This window comes from Hesperophylax consimilis, chromosome 26 (assembly GCF_061612785.1).
Source record: "Hesperophylax consimilis isolate HC1 chromosome 26, BYU_Hcon_1.0, whole genome shotgun sequence".
NCBI lineage: Eukaryota > Metazoa > Arthropoda > Insecta > Trichoptera > Limnephilidae > Hesperophylax > Hesperophylax consimilis.
In genome coordinates, this window is record NC_142861.1 from 9,855,438 (window position 1) to 9,876,578 (window position 21,141).

At 34.9% G+C, this 21,141-nt stretch overlaps 1 protein-coding gene across 1 annotated transcript; it reads right to left on the reverse strand.

Moving 5' to 3' along the window:
• Window positions 1-482: 482 nt before the first annotated feature.
• LOC149411086 (uncharacterized) lies at window positions 483-19,305 on the reverse strand. The gene is made up of 7 exons (XM_089647213.1): window positions 19,052-19,305; window positions 15,924-16,011; window positions 15,072-15,228; window positions 13,068-13,198; window positions 6,946-7,009; window positions 1,953-2,061; window positions 483-957 (listed from the first exon to the last, which is right to left on the reverse strand). Exons 2-7 carry the CDS (start codon window positions 16,003-16,005, stop codon window positions 751-753), a joined length of 750 nt encoding a protein of 249 aa, XP_089503339.1. The 5' UTR covers window positions 16,006-16,011; window positions 19,052-19,305; the 3' UTR covers window positions 483-750.
• Between the last annotated feature and the right edge of the window lie 1,836 nt (window positions 19,306-21,141).

A 21,141-nucleotide genomic window follows, 5' to 3' on the forward strand; every position in this document is an offset into this window, starting at 1 on the left:
AATATTTTCATAATTTTCGCTTAATTATTATCGTTTTTAATATTAGCGCGCTCCCTCTAACATTCGTATTTACATATCTCCCTTTCAAACAATCTTTGAACCCTTATTAAGGGGGCCTTAAAGAAAAAGACTAGATATGCATTACGTATAGAATTGAATCGAATCCAATGCCTCCGCTGATTGGTGCCTTTTGGGGTAAAGTTTTCTTAAATAACGCTTTGTTTCAACTTATTTACTAACATAAAAAATATTTATGTCGAGGGAGATGGTAAAAGTTACATTAAAGTTTCATTTTGTCTCAACCAAAATTGATACAAAACAATAATTGATTACCTTACTAATTGGTTGCCCTTTTGACAGGTTAAATACTTATTAGAGTGGCTCAAGTGCGATGTACGGCCCGAGTACAAAGCTAATGATAAAATTATTTTTGGTGTATTTTGATACAATTCATTTGCAGTGAGTAGTTAAAAAAGTTATTTATTTTCATTTAATTAAAATGATACCATATGTGAATTTACAATTATATTTAAAAAAAATTATTTCATAGAGCTCTAAGAATACACTAATGGTAACAATTGGTTATGAAGTTGTTCCATTTCATCAGTTATTATATTTCATCAGTTGTTCCTTTTCATCAGATGTTCTATTTCATCAGTTGGTCCATTTCATCAGTTATTCCATTTAGTCAGTTGTTCGATTTCAGCACATGTTGTTTACCATTACTTGTTCTATTTCATCAGTATTTTTTCACGGCTTTACGCCATTGATGAAGTCGAGGAAGTCCTGCAGCGTCATCTGCGTGAGATGGCGGTTGGCGAATTCCACGGCGATGTTTTCGATGAAGGCGGACAACTTCTCCTTCTCGGAGACCACGAGGGCGGGAACCAATGCCTCGACCACCTCGTTGAAGATGAGAGCAGCTGATCTTCCGCCCATCAGACCTTCGAGGTTAGACTAGAAAACACAATAGTTAAACAAATATATATTTCACAGAAGCACTTCTTTTTATTAATTTATAGAGTGTACATAGATCATCATTATCACTCAATTGAGCCGACCATCACGCCGTGTCCCCGCAACACACTCTGCAAACTCCTTGATTTATTCACATGCATAGATATTCTATGTTTGTGACCGTGGCAATTGAACACACTTTTGAAAAGAGATCTTATTCCCACACTTTCATGACTTATCACTTTTAACAGTGCGTTGAAGTGTGTTGAATTGCCACTGTTCTGAGTTGCCCTGTTACCACGTGAATCAATAATACAATTAGTATTAATCATTATGAAGAAACAAAACAAAAATAAATGTTGATTATCATATATTCATAATTATTAATATTTTTTTAATGATAAAATAATGTTTATAAGACAAGGTTTTTATGCATAGCAAAAAGGATGATAAATTATTATAAGCAATAATTGAGAGATATTTTCATTTTGTATTGATATTTCAGGAGACAAATTATTAATTATAATTATTTTTTATCCTTTATGCTATGCATAAAAAACCTTCTCTTATAAACATTAGTTTATCGTTAAAAAATAATAATATTTGACGAGTCAAAAATATTTCACCAACAAATGAAGATATATTGTCTCCACGCCATCTAGTGAGAGATTTAGCACTAACAAAGCCTTTCCTACAAAAATAAAGTTGGTTGTTTACAGGTGGAAAAATATAATAAGCAGTAATTGTTGATTGAAGTACTAGTACGTATTGAATTATTTGGCGAGTTGGAAATAAACCGACGTGGCTCAGGGGTCCAGATCGTCTGACCGGACATCGAAGGCGCGGGTTAAATTCCCGTCGGCGGCATTTATTTTTACTCGGGAGATGTTTTAAATTTGTATTGATATACCTGGCGATTAATTATTGCTTATAATAATTTATTATAATTATTAATTTATGATCACTAGAAAAATTTTCAATAAAATAAAATATACCGTGCATTTGTCCATCCTGAAGACGGCCTCAAAGTTGTTCATGAACAAATGACCATCGCGGATGACTATGGATCCGAAGGTATCAGCTTCCAGGTTAATCATACCGACTCTGAAAATAATACATTTTTAAAGTAATTGGTACAAAGCATCACCATCAATCTATAATACGTAATGTATAATCTGTTTATTAGTTTTGTAGTGTGGCCCTACTGTAGATAATCACTTCGTTCACTAGTCACAATAACCTTTGGACGCTGCCAACCACGGCCGCGAGTGGACAGCTCATGGCATTTTTTTATCGACCGGACATTGGCATTGTTACGTTTTGTGGTCTCTTGAATAAAACCACTTCGTTGTCTTCGCTGATTTTTATTTTACAATGAAACAATCACATGACGATTTTAAAATATTTACACTAAAAATGCTCGTTGTCTCTTGGTAGTCGGAAGGACCCTGCTTGCTCAGCGATAGGTAATAGAAGAATATTAAAAGAATGACTTGATACTTTTCAATTCAAGACAAAATAGTTTTATCTTGTGAGCCTTGAGAAGGGATCAATTGAAAAATGACCTGATTTACTCCAGATCAAAACCTTGAAGCAGTAGCTAGCTTTAACTAGCTTAAAGTATATTGTGATATATTAGTTATTGGTTAGCTGTACTAAACACTGATGAAACTAGTAGCATTAATTCGGAGCTACCGATATTACAGAGAACTACAGGATTATTATTCCTACCATCACTGATACAGACAATGGTCTACTTGCTGTCTTCTCTCTATCCAGCTACATTATAATTTACGCTAGTAAAATGACAACCGTGTTTTATGTATTCTATTCTTTTTTTATTTTTATTTTTTTATTTTTTATTAGTGTCTATTTAATAAGGTTTTATGAGAGTTACATTATATAAAAATCTATAATATTTCATTCATATAGTTTGTTCTTAGTCCTCCTCACTAGGTAGTCCTGTGCTGAGGCGGACTGGTAGATTTCTTTGATTTTCTGTTATTTAGTTTCTATGATGTTTTTAATACATTTTCTAGTATGTCTGCATTAATTTCTTTCACCCGTGTTTTGATTTTTTACTTAAGCTTATCTTTTCTTTATTTTTCAAACTTGGAGGAAGGATTTTGTAAAGTTTGGTTGCCAGATATATGTGGTTTCTTTGGCCAAAACTTGTCTTGAATTTTGGAACATCTCGTATATCTCTTTTTGAGGCTCTTGTGTCATGTATCCGAGTTTCATTAGGAGATTTTCTGTTTTTAAAATGACGTATTAAAATATTCTTGGCATATATTTGTTTTAAATTTAGAATGCCAAAACACTTAAAAATATCTTTTGAAGGGGTTCTGATGGGTAATTTTAGTATGGTTTTTATAATGCTCTTCTGAGCAATATCTAAGTGGTTAATATTATTTGCTGTAGCAGATCCCCATATTAGAATTCCGTACTCAAGACGGGAATGAACTAAAGCATAAAATACTTTTTTGATGTCTTTACTAGGTAGTATGTTTATTAGGTTTTTGAAGAGTGATTCCATTTATGTGTATGTCCCATCTAAGGTTTTCGTCTATTTCCACTCAATTACGGAATATAAGATATTTAGGTATTCATTACAATTTGTTTCACTTGCCTAGTGCATACCCACGCATAACAGAGAAAACACGGTATCCGCTTAGTGAAATCACTATTTTCACGCGCCTCGTGCATACCCACGCATAACAGAAAAAACACGGTATCCGCTTAGTGAAATCACTATTTTCACGTGCCTAGTGCATACCCACGCATAACAGAGAAAACACGGTATTCGCTTATAGTCCAGTCAGTGGGGGATAAAAAAGGGCTCCACCTTGCAAAAGGTTAGGTAGTAGCGATTTTCACATATGTTGTTAAGATTGGGACTCTAAAGAAAAAAAAAAGTTTTCGACCTTGGGGGGGGTCGAGCTCGATCCGCCATCTTGGATTGAAGGTGCCAAAATTTGGTTTTTTTATAATAATTATGAAGTGGTTAATTTTAAAACCAAATTGTTGAAATCAAACTTAAAGACAACTAAATTATCTACATTTTTTGTAGAAAGTTTTTTTTTAAGTCTAATAGGTAACGAGTTACAGCGGTTGAAAGAAGAAAATTTTGACAAAAAATTGTAAAACTCCAGTTTTCTTGATAAATTTTGTACGAACATATTACACAATATCATTTTAACGTATTTCTACGTTACAATATACTTATATAGCATCATACGTGTACTCGATGTCGTTGATTTGTTATAGTGGGATCCTAGTCTACAGCTGACTTGGCAACACTGATTGAGTCCTGGTTACAGGACGTTGCCTGGATGCTCATGTCTGCAGATGTTCTTTTCGATGAAACAATGCCAGTTCAAGTTTCACAAGAAGGATTTTTAGCCAATGAAAATAACAAAGTCTGTCTGATTTCGATGCTTACAAAGCAATTTATACAGGATGATTTTACAGTTAAGCAGGCTGAAGAAGATGCTGATGAGCTGATTGTCAATACTGCGATTTCCTTGTGTTCATCATATGACGCTGTTTTCATTATTGGCGAAGACGTTGATCTCCTAGTTCTGCTGACAGCATTAGCACCACCCAAAAGTAGTATATATCTTCCCAAACCCGGGAGAGGCAAAACTTTTGAAAGACTGTGTTCCGCGAATAGTGTGAAATACAAAGAGGCGGCTGAGAATATTCTGTTTCTTCATGGCATTTAAGGCATTTAGCGGCTGCGATACAACATCGTCCTTCTTCAACCAAGGAAAAACAAAATTTTGTTCGCTTGTGCAAAACGACACAAGACTCAACGCCATGATAGGAATCTTCAAACAACATGATGCAACACCAGAAGACATAGCAGTTGCAAAAACACGCTTTCTTGTTGCTTTGTACGGGGGTGACATGGATAAGGAAACCTTGGAAGAAGTCCGCTACAAACGTTTCGCAAAGTCGACAACAAAAAGCAAATTCAATCTTACCTCTTTGCCACCAACGAAAGACGCTGCACGGTACCATGCATTTAGAACGTACCACCAAGTCCAAAAATGGTATGGAATCCAAAAAAATCCAGAAACTTGGGCTGGAAACGTGACACCAAAGGGCTTGTTCCAGTAAGAATGACAAAGAAACCAGCACCCGAGACTTTATTAAAATTTATTTCATGCAATTGTAAAAAAGGATACGGCGTTGCATGTAGCTGCACGAAAGCTGGATTGAAGTGTTTTATTGTATGTGGGTGCTGTAATGGTCAAACATGCTGAAATTCGCTAGAGGTTCACATCGATGTAGAGGACGAAGAAGAAGAGATTTTGTCAATGGAAGCCCAGAATCTCAGTATCACAGGCAATGAGTTAGATGATGACATTGGTGACGAAGACTGTTATTAAGTAACATAATTTATAGTAACATAATTCATAGTAATGTAACATAATTTCGAAATCTACCATCGCTGGTATATCTGTGGAGTAGACCTACTGGAGATACCACAATAAAAAAATGCGCCATGTTCTATACCTCATGGTGGTGTGGAAATGAGTTTACAAAATCATTATAATTATGTAATGAATAACCCGAAAAAATTACAAAGTTGGGAATTTCATCATTTTTAGAAAAATATTCACATTTCCGCCACTGTAACTCATTATCTATTAGACTAACAAAAAATACTTTTTACAAAAAATGTAGGTAATTTAGTTGTCTTTAAGTTTGCTTTCAACAATTTGGTTGTAAAAACGACCACTTCACAATTATTTTGAAAAAAACAAATTTTGGCACCTTCAATCCAAGATGGCGGGTCGAGCTCGACCCTCCCAAGGTCGAAAACTTTTTTTTTTTCCTTAGAGTCCCAATCTTAACAACATATATCAAAATCGCTACTACCTAACCTTTTGCAAGGTAAAACTCCCCACTGACTGGACTATTAGTGAAATCACCATTTTCGTTTAATCATTACTACAAATAAGTTTAAATTATGAATAAAAAAATGCTTTGGATAAATTAAAGTTTTTTTCATACAGTTTCGCTTGAATAGAATTAAAATACAACTGTAAACTACGTTATAATGATATATTTTGGGATATTATGCCGTGATGCGCTACCTCATTTTTAAGTTTCGGTCAGCATTACAATGTCCATCATAAGGGTAGATGTGTGGCAGGTCAGATCTTATGATGGATTCTGTAATGCTGTCCAAAACGTTGGCTAAAGAAGGAGGTAGGGCACCGCGGCATAATATCCCAAAAATAAATTACTATTATACTTTTGGCCGAGAAAATCTCAAATCATACCTGTGAACAAGATATTCAAAAACATAAGCGTAAATTACAAAATAATTATTTTTAAATTAGGTAATTATGAACGCATAATATAAGAAACATCTTTAAAGGGACTATTTTATGACTCTAATTTTTTTTTGATAGTTTTCTTTGATTATCTTTTTCTTCATTATTTTGAAATTATTGAAAAAATAAATAAAAATAGATGAGTGTTCCATATTTTTTTTATTGTATATTACTCCTTTTTATAAATTGACATTGCTCAGTAAGATTAGTTTTTTTTTTGATTTGTTTTAACCCCGCAAGCCTCTGCAATATTATGTAAGAAGATCAGAGTATTTCCGCTTTGCAATACAAATCAAGTAAATGGAATATGTCTGAACGTATCCGAAAATTAAAAACTGTTTTTGTTGCTGTCAAGTTTTACTTTTATAAATAAAATATTTGATTGCAAATGTAAAAAATGGCACAAATATATTGTAAACGTAATCGCCGCATAACTTTTGCGTTAGTTTGTTTTTAGGTATTAAGTTAATAGTTGTGTTAATAGTTAAGTTAATAGTTAAGTTAATAGTTAAGTTAATAGTTATGTTAATAAATAGGGATCCCCCTAAAAAAATTTAGATTTTAGTAATACGTTCATCAGAAATAATTAAAATGATAGCGTAGAGCAAACCCCCGTTATTTAAAGAAATATTTTACTTACTCCGCCTTTCCCTTTCCGTAGACTTCAAGATCATTGTAAATATTTCCAGATATGACATAGTTTTCTGAAAAATAAAAGGTTATTATATTAATTAAATATTAAAAAAAACCTACACATTACGTAAATTTAAAACTCAATTTCAATGTAAGAAACGTGGATCACTTATCAAGCACAAGCTCTGCACTTTTCTGATTAGGACATGATTAGTAACCTAAATGGAACGCTTTTAAAACAAAAATAAATAAATAATTACACTTCAAAATTTGGGAGGCAGTTATGGATACCGCCGCCCCGGCAACCATTGATTTGATAACCAACACCTCTGACATGGGTCACCCTAAGTGGTTCGCTTCGTTTGGTGACTTAGCAGGGATGCCCTGGTTCATGGGGTGGGCGGATGCTTCTGCACACCTACTGTGTGGAAGGTAGGAGTTGAAAAGACTGGGAGGGAGATCTTTTTACCCCTCCAGCAGGACTCTCTCGACCTATCGCCTTGCACCGCAATGGGAGGGATGAATTCAAACGTCCGTCCCTCCTAGACATAATGACCTCTAAATTCCTACCCACTCCTAGTACATTTTTCCTTCCCAGATCTTGATTACAAAACATCGATATTTCTCTACTTTCTATAAACACAATGTGCATATACAGGATTTTCCAATAGGAGGTGTTATTTTGAATATCCCGCTTTTTCGGTAGATGTTTATTTATTTATTTTCACATATACGGCACAACATGTGCCATTCACATACTAAATTACAGAGAATAGTACAGCAACATAAGGAATGTAACAATATAAATGTAAGTATAATGGTATAATCAGTAAATAGTAGTAAGGTTAAAAATATGAAAAAAAGAGATATAAATAAAGTATAAGCAGCAAACTGTAGTATAGTATTAAGTCAAAGTAAGAAATTATATGTAATAATATACAATAAAGTAGTATAAGCAAGAATGAAGTGCTTATAAAATGTCTGAAAGGCAATAAGAGTTTGTAAAAAATAAAATAAAAAATTTTAGAAAGGTATATACTATTAGAAAATGAAAAGAATAAAATATATACTATTATAATATGAAAAGGAAACAAAATTAATAAATGGGAGAATCGCGTGTATAATAATAATGTGCGACACTGCTTGACAGTCCGATAAAGTTTTACATAGTACCTATGATGACTATGATAATATATTGTAATGTTTTCCCGTATAACCTAAGGTTCTTACTAACGGATTAATATTTTCGTCATTTGGTTTGCAACTTCTCGCGGTTTATCAACCCTTCAATCTTAACGAATTAATATGTCACGTTGTGTCAATTTTTTGTTTCGACAGGGATTAATTCATTGAAGGATCCTTTTAATTGGTTGTGGTAACTTTGGTTCTTTTTAGATGAGGCGTGTTACATTCTGTATGGTTTGAAAATAAGACAATGACCGACTACCCTGATTTTAACTACCTTTTCCTACCTTGTTTGCTCGTCCAAACGTTTCCGGTTGCTGCAGTCGATAAAGTGCTAATATAATGAGACAATTAATTACAAGTTAAGTACATGAAATTCACTATAGACAATTCAATTCAAGATGCACAAAATTCTAAGTTAATGATTTGACTAGGGATTGTTAGTTTGTGAGTTATTTCTATGAGTAGGTATTTTCGGGAACAGCTAGAGACAAAACATGTGTTGCTTTCGATTGGTCTCCGTCCAAATCCCATCCATCAACGTGACCAGCTCGAGAGCAGCCAAGTTGATGGTCCAATCCCAACACCTCCAGAAATGAATTGAATATCGCTCAGCGACAGATGAAATAATGACATGTTTTGCCTCCTGCCGGAGGGTGATGAAGGTGGAATGTGGGTCCTTGGTGGTAACTGTTGATGTTGATGTTGATGATGAATGATGAAGATTCATCTTATACCGTTAGGTACAAGGGGCTGCTCCGGTCCGGTGGCATGATAGCCTGGTGTCAGGAACCATTTGGGTCACGTGGGTAGCGCGAGGTCTAGGTCGCGTCAACCTCCCCCAAATCGATGATGAGTTAAGCTTCGCCAGTATGCCGAAAATTAGGAGTCCACTCTACTAACCTCAAACATAAACATATACTGAAGTGGTTTGCATCAGCAACGTCAGGAGTTCGGGAGTCCCGTGAACACCCCTCTGGTTTACGCTCGTAAGAATAATGATGAATTCAGCTTCAGTTTGTTCGACTTCGCCTCTGCAGTCACGCTACTCCAAATAGCTTCCGGCTCCAGTCTATACAGCTTCTCGTTCCAGTAGAGGTAGTGACACATATTTATCATATGTACAATACAGAACATACTTCAAGTCTTTCGTCCACACTCAAAATAGTCATGTCAATATTTAATTTGGATGAGGGCGTCCATCCGACATAACGAATGTTTCCTAGACGGGAGATTTTACCCCACTTCAAAGTCATGGTCATTCGCTCTATCGTTTGTTACCCTCCGTTCGCTTCAAATATCAAAGAATGGTAGAAATTGATATCCTCGACTTCCGGCGCTAAGGATCAGGGATACTGGAATCATCAGGTCGTGAATCTGAAATCATCCGATCTCCGTCAGCTCAAACGGTTTCAGTCGGAGTCAATTTCCAACCTAATTCTGGATGACTTCTCCTCCTATAGTGGGGTAAGTACTTATTGAATTTAACAGGAAGGACGTCAGAAATCGCCGAAACAACTTCATATTCGTCACGATCCCTTCGTTCTGTCAGCGAGAAAATCCTCTCCATACGCCAGACAAGAATAGCATAGCCCTTATCCGCTTTGTTCCTTCGTCTACCAGCTAACTCAAGTAGGAAAGCCCATTAGCAATTTTCGTTCCCTTCGATTTGAACTCCGTGAAAGCGTCCTCTCACCAGCTGAAAATACTCGAAACAGGGGTCTATTTAGGGTGACTATCTAAGGCTGGTCCGCCAACACCTTCGACAGAAACCGGTGCTTTTTACGGGAATAACTCAACCACACCAATAGCAGGGGAAAAAGCCGGCGCTGCTATACTAAAATAGACTTTATCTCGGTATCCAGGGTTATCGACTTTGCTAACACAAAAGTCCCTATTAGGCAAGCCAATTACAAATTTCGTTCCCTTCGCTTTTGTCGCTTTGGTAAGATAGGACAGCCTACGGAAAATTCGTACACTCCGTCCCCGCCAAACTTATGCAAAATGAAAGTCTCACTTGATAGAATAGGAATGCCAGACAGATGCATTCTCTCGGCGGCTAGCCTCGATCCGCTGCGTTATTCCGATTCAAAAATGAATTAAAAGAGTGATGTTTGAATAAATTATATTTAATTAAATATATTTTATAAATTCCGTATAACCTAATCGTTAAATATTATTACTGGAGAATTTTTAAATCATTTTAAATTGCAGAAAAAAAATTGTCTAACTCATAAACAATGTCTATTGTCGAATGATCTAAAGCGGTTTCAGGGTAACCGTTCTTCGTCCTTTTTTTAATGGCCAGGTCTCGTAATTTATGGCCTCCTTTTCTAACGGGTACCTATAGTGCTCAAGTTAAATACCCCTACTTCAAAATACAATTGAATTATTTGGTTTACATTAGGGAAATAAGTGTTAATAATTAGATTATAATAGACTTACCGATACATCTTAGTGTCAACAATCCAAATAATTATAATGAACAAACACAGTCACATGCAGTAAAATACTCATGCTGTTAGAAAACCACACCTTCTACACTAAATGACTTTAGCTGCGTTCGCGTCCCGACGATTAACTCTTGTTGACGCGCTCCCTAGTTTGTACCGACTCGACTATCCTAAAACGCTGACCGATCCTGATTATTCCTGACCGTCTCCCAGACCTTGAAACTCTGACCCCCTTGACTCTATTTCCCGCCTCCCAACGTTTTCAAAACCTGACTCTCTTGAACCGCTTTTTTTCACCCTCGACTATCGACTTTCTTCTTCCGTTCTTCAACGCTGACTGTCTATCCGCTCGGGCTCTTTAACCACGACTATCGACTTCCTCCTTCCGATCTTCAACGCTCACTCCTCGACCGTCTCCCCGCGCTTTCAAATCCAGACTATCAAAAACTGACTACCCGCCCACGCTCCTTAACCACGACTATCGACTTGCTTCTTCCGACCTTCAACGCTGACTGTCTTGAACCGCTTTTTCTAACCACGACTATCGACTTCCTCCTTCCGATCTTCAACGCTAACTGTCTCGACCGTCTCCCCGCGCTTTCAAATCCAGACTCCCCCTCCCCAAACCAACCCCCCCAAATCACCATATGCGATTTCTAATTTATGTTCTTTTGAATTCTGAATGCTCTTTTGTTCTCAAAAGACAGAAATGCACTAAAGGAACACATCAATTATGGCCCTAGAACCTGTCACATTAATTTTAAATCGTTTCAAAACCAATAAATTGTTACTTCTCCAGTAAAATGTCTAATTCTTTGTTCAAAGGATGAAACTTGACTACCCCCAGTCCAGTGGCGTGTCGGCCAACCAGCATTTTAGCTCGGCTTACAATTATCAACACGGTCTAGGATGTATTAAATAATTATGATGTGATAGTTTTATTTTTTAAATCTTCTTGCGAGATTTTAATTTACTTAGGCAAATTCCAAACTCGTCCTGTTAAAATGTTATTTACCTCGCTATTCATAATTATAATTCGTCTGAATCCTTAGCAAATTACGTAACTATATTTAACGGCGTATTTCATACTTAGAAAGCCACTTAGTAGCATTGCTCAACCTAGTTGAATTGTTTCTTATCGATCTCGTTAGGTTTTTTTTTCTATCCGCCCTACTCTGGCAAATCCATTGCTACCCCACTGAATAAAATCTAAGAATTCAAACGACCATCACGGAGGTCTGTGACGATACAGTGCATGTTCCTATTTTTTTCTCTACCCTAATAAATCTAAACACTTGTTTCTAAAGCAGCTTTAAGGCCAACATCTGGTAAACCCTTACTTCGTGAAATCAACTTAAAAATTCTTTCTAACCATAATAAATCAACAATAAAAAAAATTTATCCCAGGGCGAGTCCATCACAATATAATGCACTGATATCAGCTTCTACCTATCGAGTACTAGTAGTTTTTAATCTGAAGTACATAAACATTATGATGGTATGGTATTATTCGACAATTTTTGTTATATGCATCTTTTATATGATAATAGACAATCAGCGTGATCGATGTTGGAATATTCATTGCCTAATCTGTGCAAGCGATGGAAATGTTACTTTTGAAACTGTCATTTTTTGACATTTGACAAGTAGAAACTACGCCATTAATAAAAATGGAACGATACACGCTTCAACAACGCATTGAAATTATTAAAATTCACTTGAGTGAATCAAATGCAAATCATCTTGAGTGATGAGGCCCATTTCCACCTCGGTGGCTTCGTCAACAAGCAAAATTGTCGCATCTGGGGCTTGAAAAAACCAAAAGTGAGTGTTGAAAAGGCTTTCTATCCTCAACGTGTGACTGTTTGGTGCGGTTTATGGTCCGGCGGAGTCATTGGACCTTACTTTTTCGAAAATGAGGCTAGAAAAACAGTAACGGTGAATGGATTGCGCTATTGAGAGATGATTGAAGATTTGTTATGGCCGGAATTGGATGGTATTGATCTGGAGAGCGTTTACTTTCAACAAGACGGCGCTACGTGCCACACAAGCAACGAAACCATTGATCTTTTAGATTGAATATCAAAATAACACCTCTTGTTGGAAATATTATGTATATAAAGCTTCTGGAAGAAATTTTCTAAATAAAAATGAAAAGCCTAATAAAATACACAAACAGACAGACGATGATAGCGACTATATTTAGAGTTAACTCGTAAATCTAAAATACATTTTTAAAATTTTTAAAAATTTGTAACTGCACAAGAGTCCAACTGTTCCCAACCGTCTGGAGCCAGTGAGACTATATCATCCCTAATTGGAGTATGTTGAATATACGTTATTGAATGGATAATTTGTCAAGAGGAAGATGAAATGCCCTCTTAATTATAGGTACTCCACCGTCTGCGATGTTCTACGTTTTAAGGGAACATGCTTGAGTGCCCTTGATTAGTGACCGAGCACAGTAAACAGAATGATTATTAATACGTACTGGCTGTGCACTTCATCAATGGAATGGTTACATTAAAGTCAACCCTGAGCTGAAGAAGGTTGAAAGATATATCCCGAACCACGAAGTCTCTCAGACCGTAGACCAGGGCGTCAGTGAGGTCGATCTGTATCCTGCAAATAGAAGTAAACAATGCAGTTTATTTATTTCATATGTAATCGCTAGCGGTAAAGTTTTGTTTAATTATTTTTAACTGTTTAGTATTGAAACAGTTATGAATAATACCTACCATTTTTCCCGATTATCATATCTACTATCCATTTCCTTCCTTAAAAACAGCCTTACCCACATTGGAAAGAATAAGATGATTTTGTTGCACTGTAAATTGTCGCAAGTCATCGTTCGTATTTGTGTCGTGTGGCAAGAAGGTGTAATCTTCGTCGTTTATTCACATGCTTTGTGTTCTGTTTGCAAATATCAAAATCATATCAAAGATTATCTCGCTTTGGAGGAAATGTCACCCTGTGAACAGTGCAAGTTCGTCGAGAGCCCTACTGCTGGGATTTATGGGAATTCAAGGTAGGCTGTTTCCATAATTCCATATTTCCCATGATTTTCAAACCCAATTGAATGACCATTATACTGTCCTATTCTCGTGGATTTGATTTACAGTTCATTTCCGTGTAATAGAACACGGTAAATTAGCTTTATCATTTTTTTCAAACAGCCTTCAATAAATCACTGAACACTGACCAGCAATCACCAAAAATCGTTACAAAAATCCAAAAATTAAATGAAATAGGTTTTAATATCGACGAATAGCAAAAATTGTAAGCCAATAAAAAAGAATCTCTTGAATTCACACTGAAAATATTCAGCTCTACCCCTCATGTAGAAATATGTATTTAGATATTTTACAAGAACAGGAAAAGGTCATTTGGAGAAATTTAGAAACTAATTAAGTAAAAATTTGATAACATATATATTTTGCGTATGGTTCTCCCATCTGGTGCCACTCAATATATCAAAACTTAGTAGAATCTGTTCAAAGTGCCTTCACTAAGACAATATCCAATAAAACATAAACAAGCAACACTTTAAATAACTAAAATGACTGATTAAAGCACTTTAATCAAAGTCAGAAGCGAAAATTAGCAGACTTGTGCTTACACAAAGTATTAAACAATACAATTGAATCAGATCTAAAATAAATCTTAATATAAGAGCTAGACAACAAAGAAAATATGAAACCTTTAAATTAGAAATGATTAGCAGTTTTCAATCCTCTCTCTATCCCATGTGTTGGTTGTACAACAAAAATGGGTGTGTAAAATTAAATTGATATATTCTCCAATAAACTTAAAAAAATCTATAATGGCGTAGGTATTAACTTAAAATATAAGTTGCATGTTTACTTTTAGAAAAATATGTCCTTGGTTTGTAATGACTTGATAATGTTATTTATTTTTCTTTTCTTCTCTACATTTAAATATAATATAATAATTTTTTTATTTTTATCCAATACTACACGCACGATGAGAACATTTCTTAAATGGACCGATGACCTTAGTTTTATTTTTGCTTTAATGTTCCTAATGTGAATAAACATTAAACAACATTATCACCAAATAAAATATATACCGTCCCCGAAGTTTCTCTTCTGAGTACTTCTTTTCAAGCGACAGAAGTCACCCGAACCAAGCTGGATAAACTCATTGTAAATAACCGAAAACAAACTAAATCTCTAGTCTTAAAAAGCCCTTCTAGATATGTATCAATATCCATGACGGAAGAGCTATCCCCATTAGACTATTGACTATCTAGCCACCAGTGTATCCATAGATATTTTGGACATAAATTCAGAACTCGAACTTAGAGAAACTGATTGTCACTGGCAAGATGAAGCACAAGAGTAGCAGAGAAAGATCAAAATCATGTCCGGAACAATGGTGTCCGCGGTTCTCTATGCACTAGGATACAGGAGACTTTGACTGGGAGTCACCATCCTTAGCAATGACACAACGTCTAAGTAAGAAGACTACTTACTTGGCAACGTCAGGAACCTCCAAGTCCACCAAGAAGGTCTCCAGATGCAGGGGGTCCATGATTGGGATGCCCAGTTCCTCGCTCCCTACGTCCATAAAGTCCCGAAACTTCTCTATCAGGAGACGGAGCTCCACCTCAAAAGATTTTTCTGCCTGGGCTTTTTTGGACAAGACATATGAAAAACAAAAAATTTTATTTCATATACCCACTGAAGTTTGAAAAGGCAGGACGAGACATTAGTTAAGAAAAATGACCTATTAATGGATCTAAATCTTCAAAATATGGAAGATATCTTAACTCCAAGACTCTCTGGAGGAAGCCATAGATTTCTGTTCCAAGGCCCTCCAAGGCATTGGAGTATCTATGCCCTTTGAAGGTAATTCAATCAAAAACAATCATGGCCTGTACTGATTTCCGCGTAATAACACAAGAGGTAGAAGCGATCTATGTGGTACGCCAGCTTTATTGAATGTGAGGAAGAGGTAAAACCTTCAGTAACCGTCGTCACTGTATTGGTGCAAACTGCTAAATATCGTTAGAGTGCAATAAAAACAAAGCTGGATGCAAAACTGATCCCTGTGTGACTCTAAAATACTATATGAGGAAGAAGTGGCCATTAAACGCGATTTAAAATTAGATAGACAGAGTCTTCACTGTAGTGATCATATTTTTGTCAATAATTTTGAACTTCTTTAAGTGTCTAGAAATACTTGTATTATTCTGAATGTATAACGGGTAAATTGTTCGTTGAGTTGAAATATTCTCAACACCAATGGTTTAACAGTGTGGCAGAGGCATCATTTACAAATAATCTTGCATTTATTAAACAAACTTATAAATACATTTCTTTACCTGCTACATGTTTTTGGTTGAAGTTGACCGTAGACGATGCGGCAAAAGCCACAAAGCTGGCCAAAATAATGACGAACTTCATTTTGTTCTGTGGGAAGAAAAACATACTCTTAATCTACTATATTCAGTTTGGACTCTAAAATCAACTTTGGGACATAGTTGACAAGTAGGTAAGCTTTGAAATTCATGCCATGCAAAAATATTTTCATTTGTTCCAACTAACCAAACCTAACCTAACCTTAACATACTGGTACTTTTATGAACAAAAGTGTTTCTAAATTTCTCCTATTTAATAAATCAAAACCAAAATTTCCTCTGAAATCATTAGATTTGTAAGTAGGTACTTTAATGCCATTACAGAAAGAAAACTGCAAGTGGTTGTAGGAGGGTACTCCGCGGATCTTTTTACTGTAACCTTGGGAATTCCGCAGGGCTCACATCTTGGACCTTTGCTGTTTTTAATCTTTATCAACGACATAGTTTTAAGAATAAAAACATCAAAATATCTCCTGTTTTACGATGACCTTCAGCTGTACAAAAAAATTACATCATTAGAAGATTGCACCGATTTGCAAAAAGAGTTATCATCACTTCATGAATGGTGCACACTAAATGATTTATATTTTAATGAAAACAAATGTGCCGTAATTTCATTCACAAAGAACATTAATAAATTCTCAAATACATATCACATTAACTATATTCCTTTACTAAACACAGCTTCAATCAAAGACTTAGGCGTGACATTTGACTCGTCACTTAGCTTCAATAAACATGTAGATACAATTTCAAAATTGTTCTAAAAGTACAGAATTAACTTTAACATTATATAAATCAATTGTGCGGAGTATTTTCGAATACGCATCAACAATGTGGTCTACCAATTATGAGATTCATAATTATACGATTGAATCCATTCAAAGGAAACTAAACCGTGTAATTGCTTATCGTGAAGGTTTATCTGATCAATTCGGAACATATAATGATCGAATTTTGCACTATAAACCACACTCATTGACGGTCAGACGTAAACTTTCTGACGTACTGCTTCTACACAAAATTATACATGCATCAGTTGATACACCAAACATTTTATCCCAAATTAACATCAATATACCACCAAGAAAATCAATAAGGACTATGAAAGACATTTTCTATATTAAAGCCTACCACACAAATACAGGATATTTTTCCCTTGTACCGCGAACATTAAGAAATTATAACATTATACATGGCTCTAATAATGAAATAGACATTTTTAATGACCAATTTAAACACATAAAAAAACGTATTACCTTTAATCATATTAAGCTGATATTGTGATGAAGCCCTTTATTTAAAAATAAGTAACATTGTACCTACCTAATCAGTGTCTCACCAGTACAGGTGTGACAATAACAAATCGTTTATGAGCATATTTGTATTTACCTTTTACCCATTCTTATTTGTTATTTACTTCTGCATATTTAGCTTATTCATTTCGTTACTATTTTTGTTATTATCATTTGGTTATTATTATGTATTTAAACATCCATGTTTGTAAAATTTTGGGCACCATGCCTGTTTTATGTACTTAAATAAAAATAAATAAATAAATGCCTACCTACAATGTACCTACCCACCTATAATAATAAAAACAATATTTCATGAACTTTTCTTTTTTTATTTCATTTAGGGTATTTTCAATTTGTCCAAAAAACTCACTCTCTCAAGTCACCATCTCAATAACAATTGAATTTGAAAAAAAATAATCTTCACTGACCCATTGAAATGACCACCATCTTTAACCGGAAACGGTACATACAAACAAATTTACAGACAGACGAATTGTATAACGGTCTACAGCAGGAATAAAACTTAAAGTATAAAAAAGGACTTTCACCCTCAGTCAATTGACACCAAACAGAAATCTTGGGATCATAAATCACATATTTGAGAATGCTAGGGGGAATATTTTTTATGGTATTTTTGAGGACAGTAAAGAGTGGATCTCGGTCTTGTTGTGAGAGGGAGCTGAGCTGTTGTTTGAGATCTTGAATAAAAGAACGAGTCGTGGAAGCAACCTGTTCTCATATGATACATGTTAACATGTATAGACAAGTAAGGAATAGAGATACTTACCATATTCTTTAGTCATAAAAATAATCAGACATACTTGTCTACCAGTCCTAAACTGCACGGCTTTTCCTTATTGGAAGATTTGCTCTGGTCTAAGACCAAAATTCAGTATTGAAATGTTGTGTGAAATGGCTTTAGCCGTGTTTGGTGACAATTAAAAAAAATATATGAATACCGCAACTGCTTCCAACTGTCTCGAGCCAGTGAGACCATGTTATCCCCAATTGAGGTATTTTGTGAGGCAGAAGGTTGAGATGGGGAATAGGTACTGGCTATTCAGACCTGGTCACCAAACACGGCTAAAGCCGTTTAGCAACGTTTCAATTCTGAATGGTGGTCTTACACCAGGGCGATACTGAAAAGTAAACGTGCCGCAATTACACTATATATTAATTTAAACCAATAAAATGTGAAATATGGTTAATAAATCAAATAAAATATACCTGCGCACGCCGGGATTCAACTTGCTAGTCGAGAGCTTTACCCTCGACCAAGCAGGTCATTATAATCTGAATAGCAAGGTACTTCTCCACCTTCCTCTCCCCATCTCCTATCCCTCCCCACTACTTTCAGCCTCACAAATATTTTAAATTGGAGATGCCAAAGTCTCAGTGTGTCCAGGCAATTAGAAGAAGTTGGAACATTTGTGCAGTAATCACATTTACAAAAAAAAGTATTAAAAATTGGCAATATTTGAAAATGTCAAGAGAATAATCACAATTGCCTTTTGGCTTTTGCTGTTTTTAGTGACTACGTATTTACAAACCTACCTCTCCCACTTCTTCCCCACTTCACCCACATTACAATTTTCTCCAAATGGGAATGATAATTAAAACTGTACTGTCGAATGCATTGATGCACCATATTTTACAAAAAAAAAACAATGCTGGAAGCAGAACTGATCCCTGTGGTACGCCAATATGTATTGAATTAAAGCAAAGTTGCCATCAGAAGTAATTTTAAATATTAGATTTAAATTAGAAAATATGTTTTTTATAAAACACACTTACCTGCAGATTTATTTAGGTTGGTAGGGCACTGACGGGATACAATAATTAATGCTCAAATGATTTAAAAATATTTGCTAGGGTTATTTTTATTATCTTCACACTTTAAAAGTTTTGAACCAAGATACTGACATAAACTTTGACGTGCTGTATATTATTTACGCACAAAGGTGTAATTAATAAATATATATTTTGCGCAGTTTGAATGTATAATTTTATCACTGCCGTAAAGACAGATGAAGCACTTGACCATTCAAAGCATGGTGAATGACTGGATGGGTGACAAGATAGCAAATTAGACTCTGTGGATATATCTGGCATACTGGGACTTGCAAGCGTCCTTTATATTTCAATTAAGGACCAATCACAAGTGTCCCAAATGGAATAGTGTCACATTGACCCCTTGCGAAGTCGTAAGACAGTTCAAACTGGATGTCATTTTGGTCATATTTGTAATAAGTTTTTTTAAATTTATTAGTTTCAATGGCAAAGTTTGTACAAGATGTAAGTATAAAGCATAATATAAGAATAATATTACACTTTTCGCAGTCCTCTTCATTTGGAGGAGGCCCCGTGGAAAATAATTTGCCTGAGGGCCTATGTCATCTTTGGGGATGCTGTATGAAGAGTCTTTTTAGGGAAATGAAGTTCCGGGAAGGTAAAATTATGATGGTTGCGTAGGAATCATGGGATTATTGTGTCTAGGATTGGCGGACACGGAATACCGCCTGCCAAATTTAAAATTTGAAAAAGTTGTTGAACTTTCGTATACTTTGAAACTAATTATTAATATTTACATCAATTCAAAGATTCAATCAGTACTTTCTGTCATCACAAATGATTAGGATTATTTATTTTTTTAGAATACGATATTACTATCTTATCAATGCTATCTGGCCAAACAAATAATATTTATCGGTTTTGGGAATAAATAATATAACATTCGAACATCATGCATAACATGCACTACTATTATAAAAAGTGTAGGGTTCCCAATAAATTAATCATCTAAATAGAACTATAAATATATTAGACGAATCGGTTTCTGTTAATATTGACATGACTGATTTTCCGTTGATTTTGAATAAATTGATAAGTTTACTAGTAAACTTTCGTAAAACACGAGTGTTATCGCAATGTCGGAACACATGTTCATAAAAAATAAAATATTTTCGCATTTCGTATCGTATATTATCAATAATAATATTACAAGTATTCCGATTTATCAGGAATGCACTAAAAGTTTAACAGCAAACGGCCTGTAATCGCGCTTTTAACCGGATTTTAATAAATCAGTAATACTCATTTTCTCCGTGGAGATAAAATTACCTTTACATTTTTCTATTGGAAATGTTTAAAAAATTGCAATATTTTGATTTCGAACACGAAAAAAAGCTTACTATAAACATTTATCAACATCTTAAAAACTTTCAGTGCATTCAAAATAAAAAAAGTCCTTTCACTTAAAACTGAAACTTTTTTCCTCGTTCATACAATAAAAAAATATTTATACAATAAAATAAAAACAACATAAAAAAATTGAAATGTTAAAAATTTCACATTTTATCAGATGGTGTTTGCACTGTTACAATTGCTCCAATTGCACCCGCATAGGGCCGGTACTGCAAATAATTTATAAATGTGTTGAATTATACGAAAATAAAAGTAAAATGACCATTTTATGAACAAAAACACGATTTATGATCATATTACAGTGTCGCCCTCAATTAAAAAACTTATCTTAGCGGGAAAAATAAAATGAATGCGCATGCGTGATTTTTATGTCAAAAATGTGAAATGCGATGTTGCCGGATTTAAAAAAAGAGTTTTTTTCATTAGTACCAACTCGAATCTAAACTTTTAGTCTATAGAACGTGTAACAAAAACATCGTTTAAGGTGATGCACTACGTCATGTAATATTTTGAATCGAGCCGCCATCAATAAAACTCCTTACGTAAATGGCGATAAGGCTTAAATTTCCGCTTAACACCATCCAGCTGTTTTGATTTTCACAAGAAAAAAACATGGCCAAAAAGTGCCTTTTATTTTATTTTGTGGATGTTCAGGAATAAATATTTAAATGTTTTCCGAT